Source organism: Paralichthys olivaceus, chromosome 22 (assembly GCF_024713975.1).
Source record: "Paralichthys olivaceus isolate ysfri-2021 chromosome 22, ASM2471397v2, whole genome shotgun sequence".
Lineage (NCBI taxonomy): Eukaryota > Metazoa > Chordata > Actinopteri > Pleuronectiformes > Paralichthyidae > Paralichthys > Paralichthys olivaceus.
In genome coordinates, this window is record NC_091114.1 from 13,520,375 (window position 1) to 13,538,008 (window position 17,634).

Here is a 17,634-nt window from a genome sequence, read left to right on the forward strand (position 1 = left end):
TTTACTTTAGATAAATCTTTTTTTATTTGACATTAGTTATTAGAAGACTACATTTGTCTGCCTATAGTGGCCAAAAGCTTCAGACTTAAGGATGCAGAAGCAACATAACTTTTATTTTTAAATACAGAATGTGGCGAACTTGTGCCAAAGATTGTTTGTAAAAAAAAAAAATCTCCATCACATTATCACATTAAGCTGAATGTCAGATCTTTAATCAATTCGATAATTCCTTTTGTAAATATAAACACAGTATATACACATGCATTAATATATACAAATTCTGCTGAATTTGCCCTGTTCTCTGCTGTAACTCATTTAACCTTCAAATAAAGTTCTTGTTTATAAAGAGAAACGATGTCAAATTCTGTGAAGTAACAGATGAAGCATTTAAACATCATTTTAATCACACTTTTAATTTCTCTTGTAGTACATACACCTCAGTACAGTCCTCCGTTCAGCCCTTGAAGCTAAAACAAAAACGGTTAAACTGTAAAAATATCTTGGATAAGAAAAAGCTGTCTCATAAAATCAGAAATAAAGTGTCCGAGACAATAAGAAAAAAAACCTGAAATAAATACAGACACGCACAACAACCACAGAGAGAGTTGCACTTCACACAGTTTATGTGCGTCAGTCTTCCTAAAAAGGAAAATATAACTTTAACATTAGGATGCATAAAAGAAATGCACAAGACAAAGGCAAATTACAGAATGCATACTTTACATATAAGTCCATCACTTACTCTGCATATTCAATGACACAAAAAAACACTCTCTATTCCAGGAATGTGCACAACTCTGCTTATGTTCCACATCTGGAGAGAAACAAACAAGTTTGTCAATCTCCCCGTCTCTCTCACTCACTCACACACTCACACACTCACACACTCACACACTCACTCACTCACTCACTCACACACTCACACACTCACTCACTCACTCACACACTCACTCACACACGAAACATCTGTCGATACGTCAAACACACATTTTCAACTCCAGATCATGTCACAGTCAAATATTAATCCTGTTGGTCCCTGTAAACTGGGACATGTAGGACGCCAAGGCCGGGTTGGTGGGCAGGACTTTGATCGGCAGATCCCAGCTGAAGGTGTCCACATCCACGTGCTCCGCCCCGGCCCAAACCGTGACCTCTGATTGGTTCTGCAGAACGGTGGGTGGTTCCATAGGCTCCCCGGCAGTGACGAATTCAAAGTGCAGGCGCCACCGAAGAGATACTGTACGGAGAGGTAAACGTTTGGGGGTCAAGTTCATGTTTGACTGAATATTATTGAGTTAGAATGAATCTTGATCATCAGATGTCTGGGAAACAACTGGAGACGCCACAAACATATCAGTCATGTTTGTGCCCGCTGATTACTCACCTATGTCTGTGCTGAAACCCGGTGTGACGTTGAGGGGGATGGGGAGGGAGAAGTGGCTGGAGGCCGTGTGGAGGCACGACTCCATATGTCGCCCATGTCCGGTCACGCTGACTGCCTGGCCAGGACGCCGCTGGTACTGCTGCTGGATCTCCTCCTCACTCTGGAGGCTCACTGAATACTGGAAACACACAGGAAGTCAGAATTCACATTAATGATAAATCTAAATCTAAATGTACAAAGTGTGCAGCGGTGTGCAACTACAAGGACTATAAAGACACCTGTAAGCAGGGGATGTCACCCTCGGAGAAGTTGAATGTGCCGACGATGTCCTCCCCGAGTCTGTAAACAGTCTTGAAGATGCAGAACTTTGCCACTTTTCCTCGCATATTGGTGATGTTGAACATGTCTGAAGAAAACAAAGAGAAAGTGGATAACCACCTTTTACCTCTTTGAAATGCTCCTGATTAGAGGCTTTATTCAAAAAAAGTTTTCTGCACAGTTTATGTTTATTTATTTTGTGTAGCGTTATGTGTGAAATAAAACATTTCAGTAGTAACAGTAGAGCTCAAAGGCTGAACTGAAAGTAAAGTATAACACATTTCAAACCTTAACATGAAAATAATCAACTTGAAAACAATAAAAATCAATTATACCTGACAAACAACCATTTTATTCTCATGATGTCATTTTTCACATTATAGTGCGGAGACTGAGAATCTGACTCACGTGGGCATCGTCTGGAGGTGGTGACCATGAGCATGTCCAGTGCTCTCTCCAAAGGACGAGCATCCCTGCGGCTCGCTTCCTCTTCCTCTAGGAAAGGGTTCGAAGGGGACACTTCCTCATCCTGGGGAAATGGAGGCTCCGGCATGCCTGCAGATCAGACAGGAAAACATCAGCAATTACATTTGCACAAAAGTTAGAAGTCTCACGATGAGACTCATGAGTCTTTATTTCCCCAGACGCAAGATGGTGATAACAGATAAACTGGTTTCTTTCACTCACCAAAAACCTTTCTAAAAACACCATTAGTTTAGTTGCTGCTAGAATTTTCCTCATTCTAATCTTCACCAACAATTACAGTTAAAGCAGAAGTGAACATTTCACCACTCTTGTGGTTTCACGGCATAAGTGAAACACCTCATTATCACTGAAGGCATCTCACCCTGCAGCACCAGCACTCTGAAGGGAACTCTAAGTAGTTTGATGGGCGAGTTGACTCTCTGGCAGCCGATGGTCAGTTTGTAGACGTATTTCACCGCCTGACCACGGAAACTAGGAGGACCGTCTATGGGCACGACTTCACTGTACGAATCTGTGGTTGAGTGAATCACAAACAGAAGAATACGAGTTTACATTTACGTTTTGGAAAATAATACCATATGTTTAATGTTACTCTCAATAATCTGGGAAACATCAACCAGGAGGTATAACTTTAGTTATTTAATCACAGATACTCATGCATGAGAATATTTAGCTCATTTTAAACTAGTGGATTGTTATGAATACACATTTTTCAGACATCTAAGCACACTTACAGGTTTTGCTCTCCCCGGGGTCCAGACGTAGGTCACAGAACAGTATCTTAGGTGGTGTGTCCAGCACACACTGTCCTCGCTCTCCTGCAGAGGAAAAGAATAAGTGCTGCAGAGAATCCACATGATGCAGGGAAGCTATCGAAACAAGAAAAAAAAAAAAATCTAGATCTATTCAAATTTTGTCTGGAAAAAAAATGGCTGTATTTTAGTGTGGAGAAAAAAATGTGTGTTTGTTTTAATCAAACACAATAAACACTTCATGCAAATGTAGTTCTATTAATATTATAAATAAAAAAATGGATTTTCAGTTCTTCCCACTGACCTCTGCTTGGAATGAGCACTGTGTCGCTCTCAGCCTGGACGTCCTGTTTGTTGCCCTGGGCCGGCAGTGCCACCCTGTTCTCACTGGCATGAAACTGACAGTGAATCTGTGCACTGGCCCACGCCAACATCTCACTGGGACACATTTGGAAAAACAAGAGTTACAAAATATAAAGTAAAACATATAAACATTCCAGTTTTTACAACATTTTTAAGATATTGCTTCCCTGTCTCTTCCCTCTTCACCTCATCTTCTTTATCCTCAGGACAAGAAAATACACAACAAAGAACTGTCACTCAGCTCTGCAGCTCTTCATCGTCTCTATGGTTTATATTCAACATTTGGATCTGTGGATTATCTCCAAAGCCTGCGTGTTACATGTGGAAGCTTGCGATCAGCAAATACATGACCGGGGGGGATCTTACCTGCTGGCCGAGGTGGAGAGGTGCGACATGGGGTTGGTGAAAGTAATGAGACACTCCATGAGCTCCCCGGCCAGAAACACGGGACCTCGGGCCATGGAGGCCACCACCTCGATCATCTGTGGCGAGTAACAACAAGGCTTCGTTAGCTACAGAAAGATTCCACGTGCGGACGACACAATGAATCCGGACGCGTTTGTTTACTCTGGATACAAATGTACGTGTTGACCGGCTGCAGACCGGAGTGGACTTGTTTAGCTAACAGCTCGTTTTAAACACTTACCTTGGCCTCAAACGACGCAGCAGCGGGACTGTCACGTTATCTTATCCCAGGGTGGAACTTAAATAAACTTCTGGAGTGAAACAACTCGAGATCAGATCATGTTTCACAGGAATTTCACCATGTTTGCTCCAGTTAGCCACAAGTCCAGCGACAGTAAACAAGAGTGGAGGAATTCTACATCCGGTGACGTGCGACAAAGCACCAACCAAGAGAAAAACAAAATGCCACAAATATAAAGATTTAGAGAAATGTGTTTGCGTTGAATTCAATAGAAAATTTCGATTAAGAGTCTGAGTGAAACCGCAAAATTAATTACGCGCTTTTTAACGACTAAAACAACAAAAAAGTAAAACTCCGGTAAAGTTGTTGGTCGGCCATTAAAACACGTCACGTGGCAAAGGAGAGCGGAAGGTTAGCCGTTGCTATGGTAACTACTCGGGTGCCTTGAATTCAACACATATATTTAATAATCTTTGATTTTCTCGCGCGAACACGAAAAACTGCAGGGAAACAGTTAAAACTCAAGTTTATTAACTTTACATTCATAAAATGCAACGACAAAGGTCATTTGAGTGGAAATAAAAAAAAAGCCGACATGAAGAAAACCCCTCCTCGCTACTCAAAGTGGTACAGCCTCAGTAGGGAAGTTTTGCGACCCTAAGTGAGGTCTGTCAGGCAAACATCAAATCTGTACCGAATCTCTCCGTCAGGCAAACATTAAATCTGACTCCAGCGACATTCAACAGCGACTATTCACTCCTAGCTTGTGATTTTAATGTAGCTCGGCAGCTTAGTTGCAGAATGAGGACGAAGCCACGGGCAGAGACAGTAGCCTGGGAGTCTAATCCGAGGGCACCAGAGGGGGGAACAGCTGTGCTAGCAGAGGAGACATGATGCTGGGAGCGGGTCAGAGCTGCAGAGGGATGACGACGCTGCTCCGGTATTTTAACAACAATCACCTCTTCTCTTGATGGTGAGTTAGCTCGTGGAGTTAGCCGCTGCCCCCGGGCTGTGAAACCAGGTGGAGCTTTAAGCTAACGCTACATGCATGTGTCACAGTGTTGATGTGAATCCAGCTCGCGGAGGTGCTAGTTGCACATCTGCTCTCCTGAATGTCCCGCAGGTGGTTTTGTTTTTTAACCATCTGATCGTGTCTCGTCTCACTGTAGGTGTCCCGGCTGAATGACTGAGGTCCTGCGTCCTTCTTCTCAGGCTGTCATCCATCCATTCATCCACTCAGCAGCCGCAGCTGACAGCGCAGCCACTTCCGGGCTCTGCACAAAGAGCTCTGTCTTCCCTCAAATACAGGAATCCCGAGGGCGATGGTGATTCGGACCATTTAGATAGGATATGAACCTATGGAGCTGTAGGGACTGGCCGATCATGTGGACAGTGATAACATAATCAGTGCTTTAGGATCTTCCTATCTGAAGGAGTGAGTATTTACTACTCCTCTGGGTATTCAGAGCCTAAACCAGTTTGTCCCACAGGAAGAACTGTGCAGTTAACTTATCCACCTGCAGCCACCACATCTGGGTGTGTGTGCTCCACAGTGAAGGCAGGATAGATTAACTGACTAAAGGTGGAGACAGATCTGTGCTCGGAAGAATTTCCCTGCTCCCTTTCAGTACTTTAAGCTCCCCACCGGTGGAAACTCTGCCACAATGACTACAGACTGGGGTGAGAAGTCCACAGCGGACCTCATGAGTAGGTATGACTCCAAGGAAATGGGATGTGGAGTACCCAACGAGGGCTGGCGGATCTGTCTGGCTCACGAGTTCAAGGAAAAGAGAAAACCCTTTCAAGGAACAGATGTGTCGCTGTCCAACATCTGGTATCACCTCGGCCTCGGAGTCAGGTGAGACTGAACACAGAATTCATTATGAGGAGAAGCATTGAAAGAATCCATTCAAACAGAAGCACATACCTCTGCTGAGACTAACGCCCTGGCTCGCTATGTTTTACAAAGTGAAAATAAATTCTTGGATTCACCAGTTTATCCAGATACAACTGATTCATCCTCAGGCCATTACCCACCCCTGCACAAAATTAAATGGAAATTTGGTTTTATAATTTTGGCCTCCTCCTAAACTAACAAACAAACGCTGATGAAAACAACCACCTTGGCAGTGGTATCAATCAAATACTTTTTCTTTTGGCTCTCTGAACACCCGGCAGACTTTTTCTCACACTGGTTTTACCATTTCACACCTTTGAGCATTTCCATGGTGTAATACCTGCAGAACCATTATCCTATAGTGTCATATTTCTCCGCCCACACCTAAGAGAGAGAGAGAACAGGTGTTTGGTGCATTGAAGCAGCTGATGCAGCCACAGGTAATATTATTTACTTTTCCATGAAGCCCAAAAAGAGTTCAAAATAAAACAATTACTGTGTCACATTAAGGCAGTTTAAGATACATCAGATTCTTCAGTTACGCCAAAAGAAGCATTAAAGCAGTTAAAAAGAATGAATGGTGTTTTAATTATTAACCTAAATGATTTTAAATTGAACAAAAAAATCTTAAATGAACCTTTCAACTGTTTAACTGACTCAGATTGCAGCTACAAACAGTTCTGTGTACAGATGGTGGTGGAAGGTTCTTTCGCAATGTTCTCAAACATTCAGTTGAGTGCACATATTCAGATGATAGATGGTTCTCAGTTTCTTGGTTTTTGGTCTTTTAAACAGCTTTTCTAGCAAACTGGACAATAATAATCACAGCACCGTTCTTTTGTAAAGCTTGTCAAGTTGTTTCTTGATGAAATGAACATGTGGTTGACCTTTTCTTTAAAGTGTCACTCTGGTTGCAGGTCAGCCAGTTCAAGGGGCAATTTGTATTCTCCTCCATGACCCTCCAACAATAAAGGCAGGAAGGTCGAGGGGTCTCTCATTTACAGTCCCACAAACATGACAGGAAACACTACATCCGCTTGTACAGCTGTGACAGCTGAATTGTTGGCCTACAGCTACAGAGGAAGAAAAAGAGATCTAGCTCATATCTCCACGTGTGTTGATCTTTTTGAGTTTGTTTTTGCAACAACCTGCTGACACCTGAGATGGAAAAGCGGTACATTGTGCAACTTTAGAGGAGTGTCGGGCTCACAGCCAGAAACAGTTTACGTTTCTTATCGTCGCAATCTGGAGCGTGGATTGATGGAGTGTCAGTTGTCATTCATCTGTAAGACATCGGACCTGCTCTTTAACGATATGGACTCAATTCATTACTTCTTAAATCTGTGTGCTGTTATTTCCCAACAAAGGTTCTTTGATTGGATTTTTTTATATATACTGCAGAACCATAAGCAAATAGGACAAATGTCCCTAAAGCTGCTCTGTTGCTACAAGCTCCCAGAAAACAGTTTCATGGTGTTAATGTTTAAACCCAAACCTTACCTTCGACTTCTCAAAAACCGGTTGCGATGCTTTTGTAAAGCAAACACACTCTCTCATCCAAGGTGTGTCTCAGTTTGCTTTTGTTTTGACCAAATTACCGTGGCAACAGGAGGAAGAGGTCACACACCATCTCTGCATTGATGTTGAGTTATTTAAAAATCAAACCGTGCACTGGTATGAGGGTTTAGCTCAGGTTTTAAACTTTTTCATATAAGTAGCTTTTTGTTTTTTTGCATTAAAACCTTCTACTGAGCTTCTGCTCCTCTTCATGGGACCAGTGCTTCTACACCAACCGGCTGAATGGTAAATGTGTAATTGGATATCAGTAAGTTGGAACTTTAAAATGCTTTCCTCTGTGCTACAGGCCACTTTAGGCACTGTGGTTGGAAAGAATCAAGTTTGCAGTCTGAGCAATCAGACATGAGAGTTAAATTAGCTTCTACCGTCTGTAATCACAGATGGAGGACAGGGTGAGGACCTCTGTTTGCATTCCAGCTGAACTGCAGAACAAAGAAATCCTGACAATAGCTTTAACCGATCCCATTCATCTCCTCCTGAGTGTAGCTGTATGCACAGCCTTGTTACTCTGGACTGAGCTTTTGTGAGAGGTCACTGTTTGTAGTTCTGCCAGGTGCTATATTAACATACACAGCAATTTTGTTCTCACAAGTACAAACCTTTGTGGCTGAAAGATTATTGCTTTTTCAAGTTCCCTCCCTTACGCATCCCCTGCCAATGTTTGACTTCTGTTGACATAGTTCATATCTACATCAGAATTGTCTGCAGTGTATTTTAGAGAAGATGGGCTACCTCACCTGAAACAGAAGAGGGTCTATTTCATATATTAAATCACAAAACGAGATGCATCAGGATCTAAGGGGCTTTTCAAACTGAAACAATTTATATATATATATATATCGCTAGCCAAAATAGTTTACGCCCTTATATCACTATCGGCCCCCAACTCGGTCAGACTCTACTCATGAGGCCCTTTAAGGACCACTGAACGTCCAAGAGCTCCACTTTAGAAGTTTAAGCACAGAAGAGAACTTGCAGTGTATTGTGACTTTGAGCAAAAAGCTAAATGCATTATGAACCCTGCAGCCAGTTCAGTGCTGAACTAATGACCCGTCTAATGCAATAAACTTCTCAACCAATAACAGCTTTATACTTTCGGGATATTAGCAGAAAATCAAGCATGTCTGAGATCAGAGTTCAGAGCATAAATGGATTAGTGACTCCGACAATGAACTTCCAAGCCTCCGGCCTCCTGCTCCAGGAGCTGTTTGAAACCTTTTGTAAAGTAACCTAATTAATATTTTACCCACAATCCTGGTGCAATAGCTGGTGCTGCACAAAGACTCACACACACATACTTACACAGTAAACATAAACCAGACAAAGTCATTCCTCTCATGTTACAATTGCGTCCCTCACTCAGCTGCACATTTCTGTGAGTGTGTTCTACCCTTCGGACTATTTGTGGATGACTTGTCCCATTTCACACAATTTCCAATCGGGAAAATACTGATTAAGCACTTGTTTTGGTTCAGGTTAGAGTCTCAAGTCCAGGAAAAGAATGCAGGTCTGCATGAAATGTCCCCTGAAGTGACCTGTGAATGTGTGTCTCTGGTTGTGTGTGTTTTGGATCCAGCTGAGGATTATAAAGAGCTGTAGCTGCATTTAACTGACTCTGAATTGAGCGTGGAGAAGTAGCACAGTCACAGATAGCATGTGCTTGTGATGGCAAATTATAAAGTTAAGAGCAGCTAATCAGTCCTCTTCAGCACATGACTGTATGCAGGGTGTCTGCACACTTCATTTGTATGGTGTTATCTGACTGCTTTTGAATATTTGTTGATTAGAGTGCTTCTAGAATTCTTCTTTAACGTTCACACATGCACCTTTCCACTTCCACTGTGTTCAACCAGGTATCTAAAGTGGTGGTACAAGAAGACCCAGGTGGACAAGAAGGTTCCATTCATTGATATGTTCGGTGCCCAACCCCTGCGTCAAATATATGGTGAGTACAGGTCCATTGTAAAAACAAAATATATTCAGTCCAGTTTTATGCAGATTCAGCGACAGAAGGTTGAATATGAACACCAAATTTAAATAAATCACCTGTTGACCAATAATTCTGTCTAAACTTTGACCAAAACACAAGATTTCAAACATCTCTGTAACTTCACTTCACATTGATATAATATGAAAAATTGTATTTTATTAGATCACATAGGATGGCTGGTACTTTAGGGTGAACACACAGATTTATTTGTCAGTGTTGACTCTTTACCTCTGATTTGCAGGTGCTCCACTTGGTGGTATTGGAGGAGGAACCATCACTAGAGGCTGGAGGGGGGAGTTCTGCAGATGGCAACTTAACCCGGGAATGTACCAGTACAAAACTGTCACAGCAAATCAGGTATCCAGGGTCTTAAATAGAGTAATAGTAAAAGTAGTAAAAGTATAAAAAAATAGTAAAAGTATTCATTTTAAATAATGACACTGTAGTTTAAGGATATTTATCTGGCTTTATTTGATCTATTCAAGTTTATTCATGTACATATAAAAGGACATCAAATCCACAACTCTATGATCATGTTCTTTGTCTTGACGTTAGTTCACAGTTTGTTTGCGTCGAGGAGGACAAACAGTTTACCAGCAGGTGCTTTCTGTAGAGCGGCCGCCCACGTTACAAGGCTGGAACTGGGGCTACTGCGGGGAGTACGCCTTCTACCACGCCCTGTACCCTCGTGCCTGGACTGTCTACCACCTGCCAGGGCAGAATGTCACCCTGACCTGCAGACAGATTTCCCCTGTCATCCCCCACGACTACCAGGTAACTGAAGCATAGCTTATGGGTTTTTTTTGTCTGGAATTTGTGTTTCCTGAATTCTTCTAAGTTTGTGGAGTTGAGAAAATAAACTGAAGATATTTTCCAGATTGTTAATGTTAATGATCCTTGCTAGTGTTGACAGTTGCACATATTTCAAGTTACAGAAATATTTCATTTGTCCACAACACTTTCAAATTAGAAGACAAAACATTTGTGGTAACGCAAACATTTAAGACAGTATATTTATTTCCCTCAGGACTCCAGTCTCCCAGTGGCCGTGTTTGTGTGGGACATAGAGAACAAGAATGACTATGACCTAGACGTCTCCATCATGTTTACCATGGTCAATGGATCCGGGCACAAGAATGACAAGAGCGGAGGACACTGGAATGAACCTTTCCATCTGGAGAAGGAGGGGGAGACGGTATCTGGGGTCTTGTTGCATCACTGCACCACAGTGAACCCTTACACACTGTGCATCGCAGCCCGAGAGCAGGTTTGATTTTGAATTGATGACTGTGGCCGTTTCTGTGGTGGTTCCTGAGTTGCTCAATCAATTCTCTGAATAATCTACAGAGTTGAAACAATAGCTGCTGTTATCTGGAATCAGATTTATAATGATCAGCTTTTTAAAAAAAAATCTGCTGAGTTAATGAGGTTTTAGATTTACCAAGAGTGTGAGCGCCTTTTTGTGTGTGTGTGTACATTTAAACAGCCTGACAGGAAGGTCAGTCACCAGACAGCGTTCAGTCCAAAGGGAACCTGCAGCGCTCTGTGGAGTGACCTCATCACTGATGGACGACTGGACTCTCCGACAGGTCAGTGCTTAAAAACAGATTGTGGTGGGATGAGACTGATGAGTAATTGAACAGATGTCTAAAGCTGCTGTTTGCTCATAATGAGGAAGTCACATCAAGCATCACGTGAGGTTTAATCATTATTAGCAGACATCTGGGCGAAAAAGTCTGTTTTAGACACGAGAAAGATTGAATGATTAGGAAACGAAACCCCAACATCTAGTTCAGTAAAACTCGCCCACATGTGACTGTAACAGTCCAGAGGTTTAAGGAGGGATCGACACTGTCCATCGTTCGTTCATTTCTCCACCCTTGTTTCCTGAAGGCCTCAAAAACACTGAAGAATAGATCAACAGTAAAGTGAATGCATGGTCATTTCCTGAGGTGAAGTTGACTTTTTCGTTGGTGAGCTTCTCATTAAAGACATAAAAGCTCAGTCATGCAAGGGTTTAAACCACTAATGCTTAAAAAGGAAATAGGTTCCATTTCACAGCACTTGATGGTATTTTCTACACTTTTCTACACACTGATATTTGTTTTTATCTGTTCCTACTTTAGACAACCTCCCTCTTTAACGTGTCATATTCTCTGTCTTACCTCTGCAGGTTCCAGCCCTCCGACCGCAAAGGGAGAGACGGTGGCAGCAGCGTTGGCGATGAGCTGCTCAGTGCCGGCTCAGAGCCATAACACCCTGGAGCTCTGTCTGGCCTGGGACATGCCCAATATCACTTTCGGCTCCAGAGAGAGGGAACACATGAGGTACACAGCAGAAACGGTTTCTAGTTTCCTGTGGTACATTCGAATTTTACATTAAATGAATGTCTAAAATCTAAAAGCAAATTTCTTTCATGGATAATTTACAGTTGGCATAACGGTTAAAAAGTTTATGATTAAACTGACCTAGTTGTGTTTTACTTCAGATCTAGTAATGGAATACAAATAATATACTGATACATTTAATTAACTTTGAAATGTTAAATTAGTCCTAATACAATGATTTCTGTTTATTTCTTGATGAACTGATCATCACCAGCTTGTGGCTTCTCTGTTTCCAGGAGATACACTCGTTTCTTTGGGACCAAAGGGGACGCGTCCCCCTCTCTCAGCCACTACGCTCTAACACATTACAAACAGTGGGAGAGGAGTATCGAGGAATGGCAGAGACCAATCCTGCAGGACAGGTACAGTTCTAAAAGCTTTGTAGGTTCAACGAAACATGATCTGCAGACTGTAATCTAATGATGGGATGACCTCAATTAGCATTAAAGCTTGTAGTTGCTTTTTATCTTTCACTTCACGTAAGCACTGTTCTACCTTGGCTTGTATTTCTCTTGGTGTTACAGTTCTCTACCCTCCTGGTATAAATCAGCCCTGTTCAACGAGCTGTACTTTGTGGCGGACGGAGGGTCAGTGTGGACGGAACTAGGAGAAGACGCAGACGTCAGTGGCGGCGTCCGCAGCGAGGACGGGGGGCTTCCAGCTCAGCCTGCTGTCGTCAAAGAGTACGGTCGTTTTGCCTACCTAGAAGGTAAGTGCCAAGAGAACACAGGTGTTAGGAGGAACAGACACTGCAGTTAACTCAAAATCTATCAGCAGCTATTTACAAGCAACGATATAAATATTCCTTGGTTCCAGTTTGTGGAGTTTTTCTGTTTTGTATGTAATTGTAAACTGAAATTAAAAAAAAAAACACTCATAGCTTTATATTATTTTTATTAAACTATACATTCAGTGCTTAAAAAGTGAAAAGAAAGATTTATGTTCTTTGACCTATATAAATATGTATTCCAGGTCAAGAGTACAGAATGTACAACACATACGATGTGCACTTCTACGCTTCGTTTGCTCTCATCATGCTGTGGCCCAAACTTGCCTTGAGTGTGCAATATGATATTGGTGAGTGAAGAGCTGTTATTGTGACGATTTATAAATTATTCAAGCACGTGTATTTGATAAAGCACGATAGCAGACATTACAGCGCTGATCTCTTCTCAGCTGGCAGTGTGGTTCAGCCGGACCCAACAGTGAGGATGCACCTAATGAACGGGCTGTGTTCTCCTGCCAAGGTCAAGAATGTGGTGCCTCATGACATCGGTGACCCAGGTAGGGTGACACGTTGTGACCGTGTTTTAAGACTGATAGTTCTGCAGGGCCTCAAAACTGGCTTGAAACTTGAAAATCCTTGTTTTCGTGAAAGCTCTCACTGCTGTTCGTTGACTCTGTCCCTAGATGATGAGCCTTGGCAGCGGGTGAATGCCTACCTCATTCATGACACTGCAGACTGGAAGGACTTGAACCTGAAGTTTGTCCTGCAGGTCTACAGGGACTTTCATCTCACCCAGGACAGACAGTACCTGCAGGACATGTGGCCCATCTGCAAGGTACAATGCCTGGCCTTACTACAATGCTCTTTGTCAGCTCTCAAACAAATTCCTGTAACTTCTTCCTAATTAAAGCATTTCACCAGTTTGCCAGTGGAAGGCATGTTAACAGCGATCTATACACAGTAAAGTAAGGCTCATATCTGACAGAACAAAAACAGGAACACAACTACACAAGTGCTGAGACCTGAAGTCACACTATCTCCACTATAACCACTATAACCTTTGCCATAGATAAAATTTTTTATTGTTGCCGGCCCTAGTACCTAGTCTTCTATCAATTGATTGTTATATACATGTTAACCTCATTAATATAATGAATCTATCTATCAGGCGGTGATGGAGTCGGAGTCCAAGTTTGACCTGGATGGAGATGGTCTTATAGAAAACTCTGGCTATGCAGACCAGACCTATGATGGCTGGCCAGTGACTGGACCAAGGTGGGGGTTCGAAAGAGTTGACAGACCTCTAAAATTGAATTAATTACAGGTCCTTAATAGTTAAAAGCTAGTGCTAATTGCCTTTACAACTTCAAGTCTAAATCAGATTTTGGGGGGGGGGGGGGGGGGGGAAGGAATGAAAATTGAGAAAGTGACCTAGAATAAATAAAAGATAAATTGAAGGTGAAATTAAGAAGTTAAATTCTTTAACCTTTAATATAAGCTTCTTTTCTCTGGTGTTATTTTGTGTATTTGTAACTTACAGTGCGTACTGTGGTGGGCTGTGGTTGGCGTCCCTGTGTGTGATGTGTAAGATGGCCAGGCTGGTGGACAATGAGGAGACACACCAACATTACAGAGACATCTTAGACAGAGGCAGTGCTGCTTTTGACAAACTGCTGTGGAACGGTAAGTTCGAAAACACTTCTTTATATTTAAGGGTTCAATCAGTTGTGTTGCTTTAAAACATGTAAATTGTGTATTTTGTTCAGTGATAGTGACCTACATAAAAAAACTAATTTACATAAGTGGCTTTACATAAACTTTTCCTGCCAGTCCCCTTGTAAAATTTGCGAAACTGGAAAATGTTCTGACATAATTTTCTCAACATTTCTCCAGAGTTCATGTCTGAAATAGCTTTATTTATTCTTTTATTAAAAAGATAGAGTAAATAAAGAAGTAAAAACTACAATGCTAGCTAACTTTTGAACAGTTATTTCATCATGCAGTTATGTTTTCTATTGAAGCCTAAATAATTTATAATAGTAAGCTACTCGAAACTTTGAGTGATTAATGAGTTTTCCATTTCCTATCATTTTTAGGAAAGTACTACAACTATGACAGCAGTGGGAGAGAACTTTCCAACAGTGTCATGTCTGACCAGTGTGCTGGCCACTGGTTTCTGAGAGCCTCTGGGCTGGGGGAGGGAGACTTCCAGGTAAATTAACTGTCAAACGTATTATTATTTTATTTGGTTCTTTGCTTTCCTTCTGCTTTGCATAACCAATTGTAATATTTCACAGCAATTTCTCTCTCCTTTCAGGCTTTTCCAAAAGAAAAAATCCAGAGTGCACTCAAATCCGTCTTTGACTTGAATGTAATGAGCTTTGCTGGAGGCCAGATGGGGGCAGTAAACGGCATGCGTCCTGAAGGAGTGCCAGACCGCTCCAGTGTCCAGTCAGATGAGGTCTGGACTGGAGTCGTGTATGGACTGGCAGCCACTATGATCCACGAGGTTAGTGTGTGTCGTTGTTAGTATCTGATTAAAATAAAAAAATAAAAAATAGTACTGTGACGTTTTTAGAATTTTGGCATTGACTTGGTATCAAAGTACTGGTTCTCGTGACATCCATAATATAAATCAAGCCTCACACCTCTGCGGTTGTCCCCCCCTCAGGGTATGCGGGATGAAGGCATGCGCACGGCAGAGGGCTGCTACCGCACCGTGTGGGAGAGACTCGGCATGGCGTTCCAGACTCCTGAAGCCTACTGTGAGAAGGGCATCTATCGCTCACTGGCTTACATGAGGCCCCTGAGCATTTGGGCGATGCAGCTGGCCCTAAATACTTCACAGACGATTCAGACCACATCAGCTCCAACTGGAGACACGGATGGGAGCAGGGACACAATTTGAGAAAATGCTTGAGCCGTTAGAGTGTTGTGATTCGTGAGGGACGTCCAGTTCCTTAGAAAATGACCTCCAAACACTCCCACACTGTAGTGCTCTGGTAGACTGGTTACACACCTTGAATTTCACTCTCGACCGTCTGTTTTGCTTCGGATGTTTTGTCGTTTACGGCTTGAGGTCGAAAAACAGTTTTTTTTGCAGTGCATGGTTTATGTACAACAAAGTCGACAACCACTGTAGATGATCATGAATTAGGTAAAAGGTTCAACATTTTCCAAGAGCCTGAGGTGTGCAGTGTTGAGGGTGTTTAGGCACTGTCAAAATCATAGCCAGTATGTGTTGCTCATTAAAAATTGTGTTCCAGCAACATACACGACACTTCTACATTTAACAGTTCGCAATCATAATAATGATAAAGTTTGCAGACTTGAAACCGGCTTATATGCTAAATGTTTGAGGACTGTTGTCTGTTATTATGCCAGCCACATGTAGGTATTATTGTAATGAAATGAAGTCACACGGCCTTGATTACTGGATAAGATGTGTAGACACTTGAAAAAAGTAATTTTGAAGATTTTATTTTCCTCCAATTAAATTTGAATGCTGTAATAAATGATGTAATATGCGCTGAGTACTGTTGGGAATTATGTCTGAAAGAATATATATTTTCCCTTTTTAAAAAAACAAAACAAACATGTGGTGACTTGTTGCATGTTGGCCTATATCTACAAAATATATATGAATGTAGCGGCAACATTTATGTTTTATAAAAAAACAATTCTCCTGACAATCAAACTGAATAAATGACTGAAAAACACAATCGCTGCTTTCGTTGCATTTTGTTAATTCATGAAAAACAAATGTGATTGAATGAAAGGTGATGAATGACAAACTGACGACTGGTTTACTGATCAAAACAAAGAAAGTGAAGAAATATTTCAACAAGAGTTTCTATACTATCTCTTCCGGTTATGGTACGTAGAGGACATATGAATAGTCTAACTCAGAGTGAAGGTTTCCACCTAGTCTCTGTGGCGCAATCGGTTAGCGCGTTCGGCTGTTAACCGAAAGGTTGGTGGTTCAAGCCCACCCAGGGACGGGACCTTTTCTTCCCTGTGCAGCGAAACTTTAATTCAATCATACGTTTTACTTTAACATCACCACTGGAGGAGTTTTTAAATCATCGCTATTCATTTATAAGTGTTTTTATACGAACAGAGGGAGAGTTTGTTAAACTAAACTACTCGAAGACAAGTCCAGCAGCAAGATGACGTGTGAAACAGCCACAGTTCAAGCAGCAGCGGATTTATTTAACTTCCTTCGTCAATAAACTCACGTGTTATTGTATTTTTATTACAATTCAAAGAAAAGAAAAAGAAAAGGTCTCGTCCCTGGGTGGGCTTGAACCACCAACCTTTCGGTTAACAGCCGAACGCGCTAACCGATTGCGCCACAGAGACTGGGCTGCCATGTGACTGCACTGAGACTCTATCTGGGCGATCGGATGTGGAATGTGTGAGTAAATGTGGAGATTAATAAATAATGTCTTAATTTTATTTCCACATTTATTTATTTGTGTATTTCTGTGTCATATGGAAATGAGTAGGGGCGGTCCTGACCTCAGTCTGGAGCGGGATCGGTCACAGGAGTGTGATGAAGATTCGCTAGATTGCTTCAGTCTGGACCAATCCAAATAAATAAAGGTGGAAATAAAATGTCTACATTTATTTTATTTATACTCAAGTCATTTCTCGTCCTCTATAGATTCTCTCCGTAACTCTGAGATTATTTAGTTCTTTCTGACATATGAAGCAAATTCTCTCACAAAAAAAAAAAAAAAAGTTGTGCGCCCAACGTGGGGCTCGAACCCACGACCCTGAGATTAAGAGTCTCATGCTCTACCGACTGAGCTAGCCGGGCTTGTTTCGCGAGGCCTGTAAGTGATTTTATAAACGAAACATAAATTATGACTATCGTCACGGTTTTCAGCAAGGACCAATTCTTATATATAATATAATATCATATTTGACCTACAAATCTGGTTTATAGTCAGCGGGGGTTAAGTTGTTCGATATACATGTTTTATATTATTAAATATATCAATAAATGTCAATAAACATATATATATATATATATATATATATGATATATGTACATACAATATACAAAACACTTTCCTCATGGATGGGTTCATTTAATTTTAG

At 41.6% G+C, this 17,634-nt stretch overlaps 2 protein-coding genes and 3 non-coding genes across 6 annotated transcripts; 2 read left to right on the forward strand and 3 right to left on the reverse strand.

Annotated features, from left to right (window-relative positions):
• Positions 1-394: 394 nt before the first annotated feature.
• rgp1 (GP1 homolog, RAB6A GEF complex partner 1) lies at positions 395-4,348 on the reverse strand. Of its 2 annotated transcripts, none has more exons than XM_020095544.2 (9): positions 3,950-4,348; positions 3,670-3,785; positions 3,245-3,378; positions 2,923-3,006; positions 2,550-2,699; positions 2,111-2,257; positions 1,663-1,790; positions 1,385-1,562; positions 395-1,237 (listed from the first exon to the last, which is right to left on the reverse strand). In XM_020095544.2, the coding sequence occupies exons 2-9, from the start codon at positions 3,783-3,785 to the stop codon at positions 1,014-1,016; spliced, it is 1,161 nt and encodes a 386-aa protein (XP_019951103.1). In that variant the 5' UTR covers positions 3,950-4,348; the 3' UTR covers positions 395-1,013. The 2 variants fall into 2 exon arrangements, with proteins under 2 accessions (XP_019951103.1, XP_019951101.1); XM_020095542.2 differs by having other exon boundaries at positions 2,923-3,057.
• Positions 4,349-4,622: 274 nt separating this feature from the next.
• gba2 (glucosidase, beta (bile acid) 2) lies at positions 4,623-16,250 on the forward strand. Its single transcript, XM_020095540.2, has 18 exons — positions 4,623-4,922; positions 5,119-5,807; positions 9,278-9,369; positions 9,656-9,771; positions 9,970-10,188; positions 10,442-10,681; positions 10,901-11,003; positions 11,588-11,741; positions 12,038-12,163; positions 12,326-12,510; positions 12,774-12,878; positions 12,978-13,085; positions 13,212-13,363; positions 13,697-13,803; positions 14,069-14,211; positions 14,625-14,740; positions 14,846-15,037; positions 15,200-16,250. The coding sequence occupies exons 2-18, from the start codon at positions 5,614-5,616 to the stop codon at positions 15,434-15,436; spliced, it is 2,589 nt and encodes an 862-aa protein (XP_019951099.2). The 5' UTR covers positions 4,623-4,922; positions 5,119-5,613; the 3' UTR covers positions 15,437-16,250.
• Positions 16,251-16,455: 205 nt separating this feature from the next.
• On the forward strand, positions 16,456-16,529 carry trnan-guu (transfer RNA asparagine (anticodon GUU)). Its single transcript has one exon. It is a non-coding gene; the product is annotated as a tRNA-Asn (tRNA).
• Positions 16,530-16,816: 287 nt separating this feature from the next.
• Positions 16,817-16,890, reverse strand: trnan-guu (transfer RNA asparagine (anticodon GUU)). Its single transcript has one exon. It is a non-coding gene; the product is annotated as a tRNA-Asn (tRNA).
• Positions 16,891-17,277: 387 nt separating this feature from the next.
• Positions 17,278-17,350, reverse strand: trnak-cuu (transfer RNA lysine (anticodon CUU)). Its single transcript has one exon. It is a non-coding gene; the product is annotated as a tRNA-Lys (tRNA).
• Positions 17,351-17,634: the final 284 nt, after the last annotated feature.

Coding starts and splice junctions, on each gene's coding strand:
- rgp1 (XM_020095542.2), bottom strand. CDS start 3,785: ATGATCGAGGTGGTGGCCTCCATGGCCCGAGGTCCCGTGTTTCTGGCC. Junction 2,700..2,922: donor CCCCGGGGAGAGCAAAACCT/GTAAGTGTGCTT, acceptor ACTCAACCACAG/ATTCGTACAGTGAAGTCGTG. Junction 1,791..2,110: donor CACCTCCAGACGATGCCCAC/GTGAGTCAGATT, acceptor TGTTTTCTTCAG/ACATGTTCAACATCACCAAT.
- gba2 (XM_020095540.2), top strand. CDS start 5,614: ATGACTACAGACTGGGGTGAGAAGTCCACAGCGGACCTCATGAGTAGG. Junction 13,086..13,211: donor TCATGACATCGGTGACCCAG/GTAGGGTGACAC, acceptor CTCTGTCCCTAG/ATGATGAGCCTTGGCAGCGG. Junction 15,038..15,199: donor CAGCCACTATGATCCACGAG/GTTAGTGTGTGT, acceptor TCCCCCCCTCAG/GGTATGCGGGATGAAGGCAT.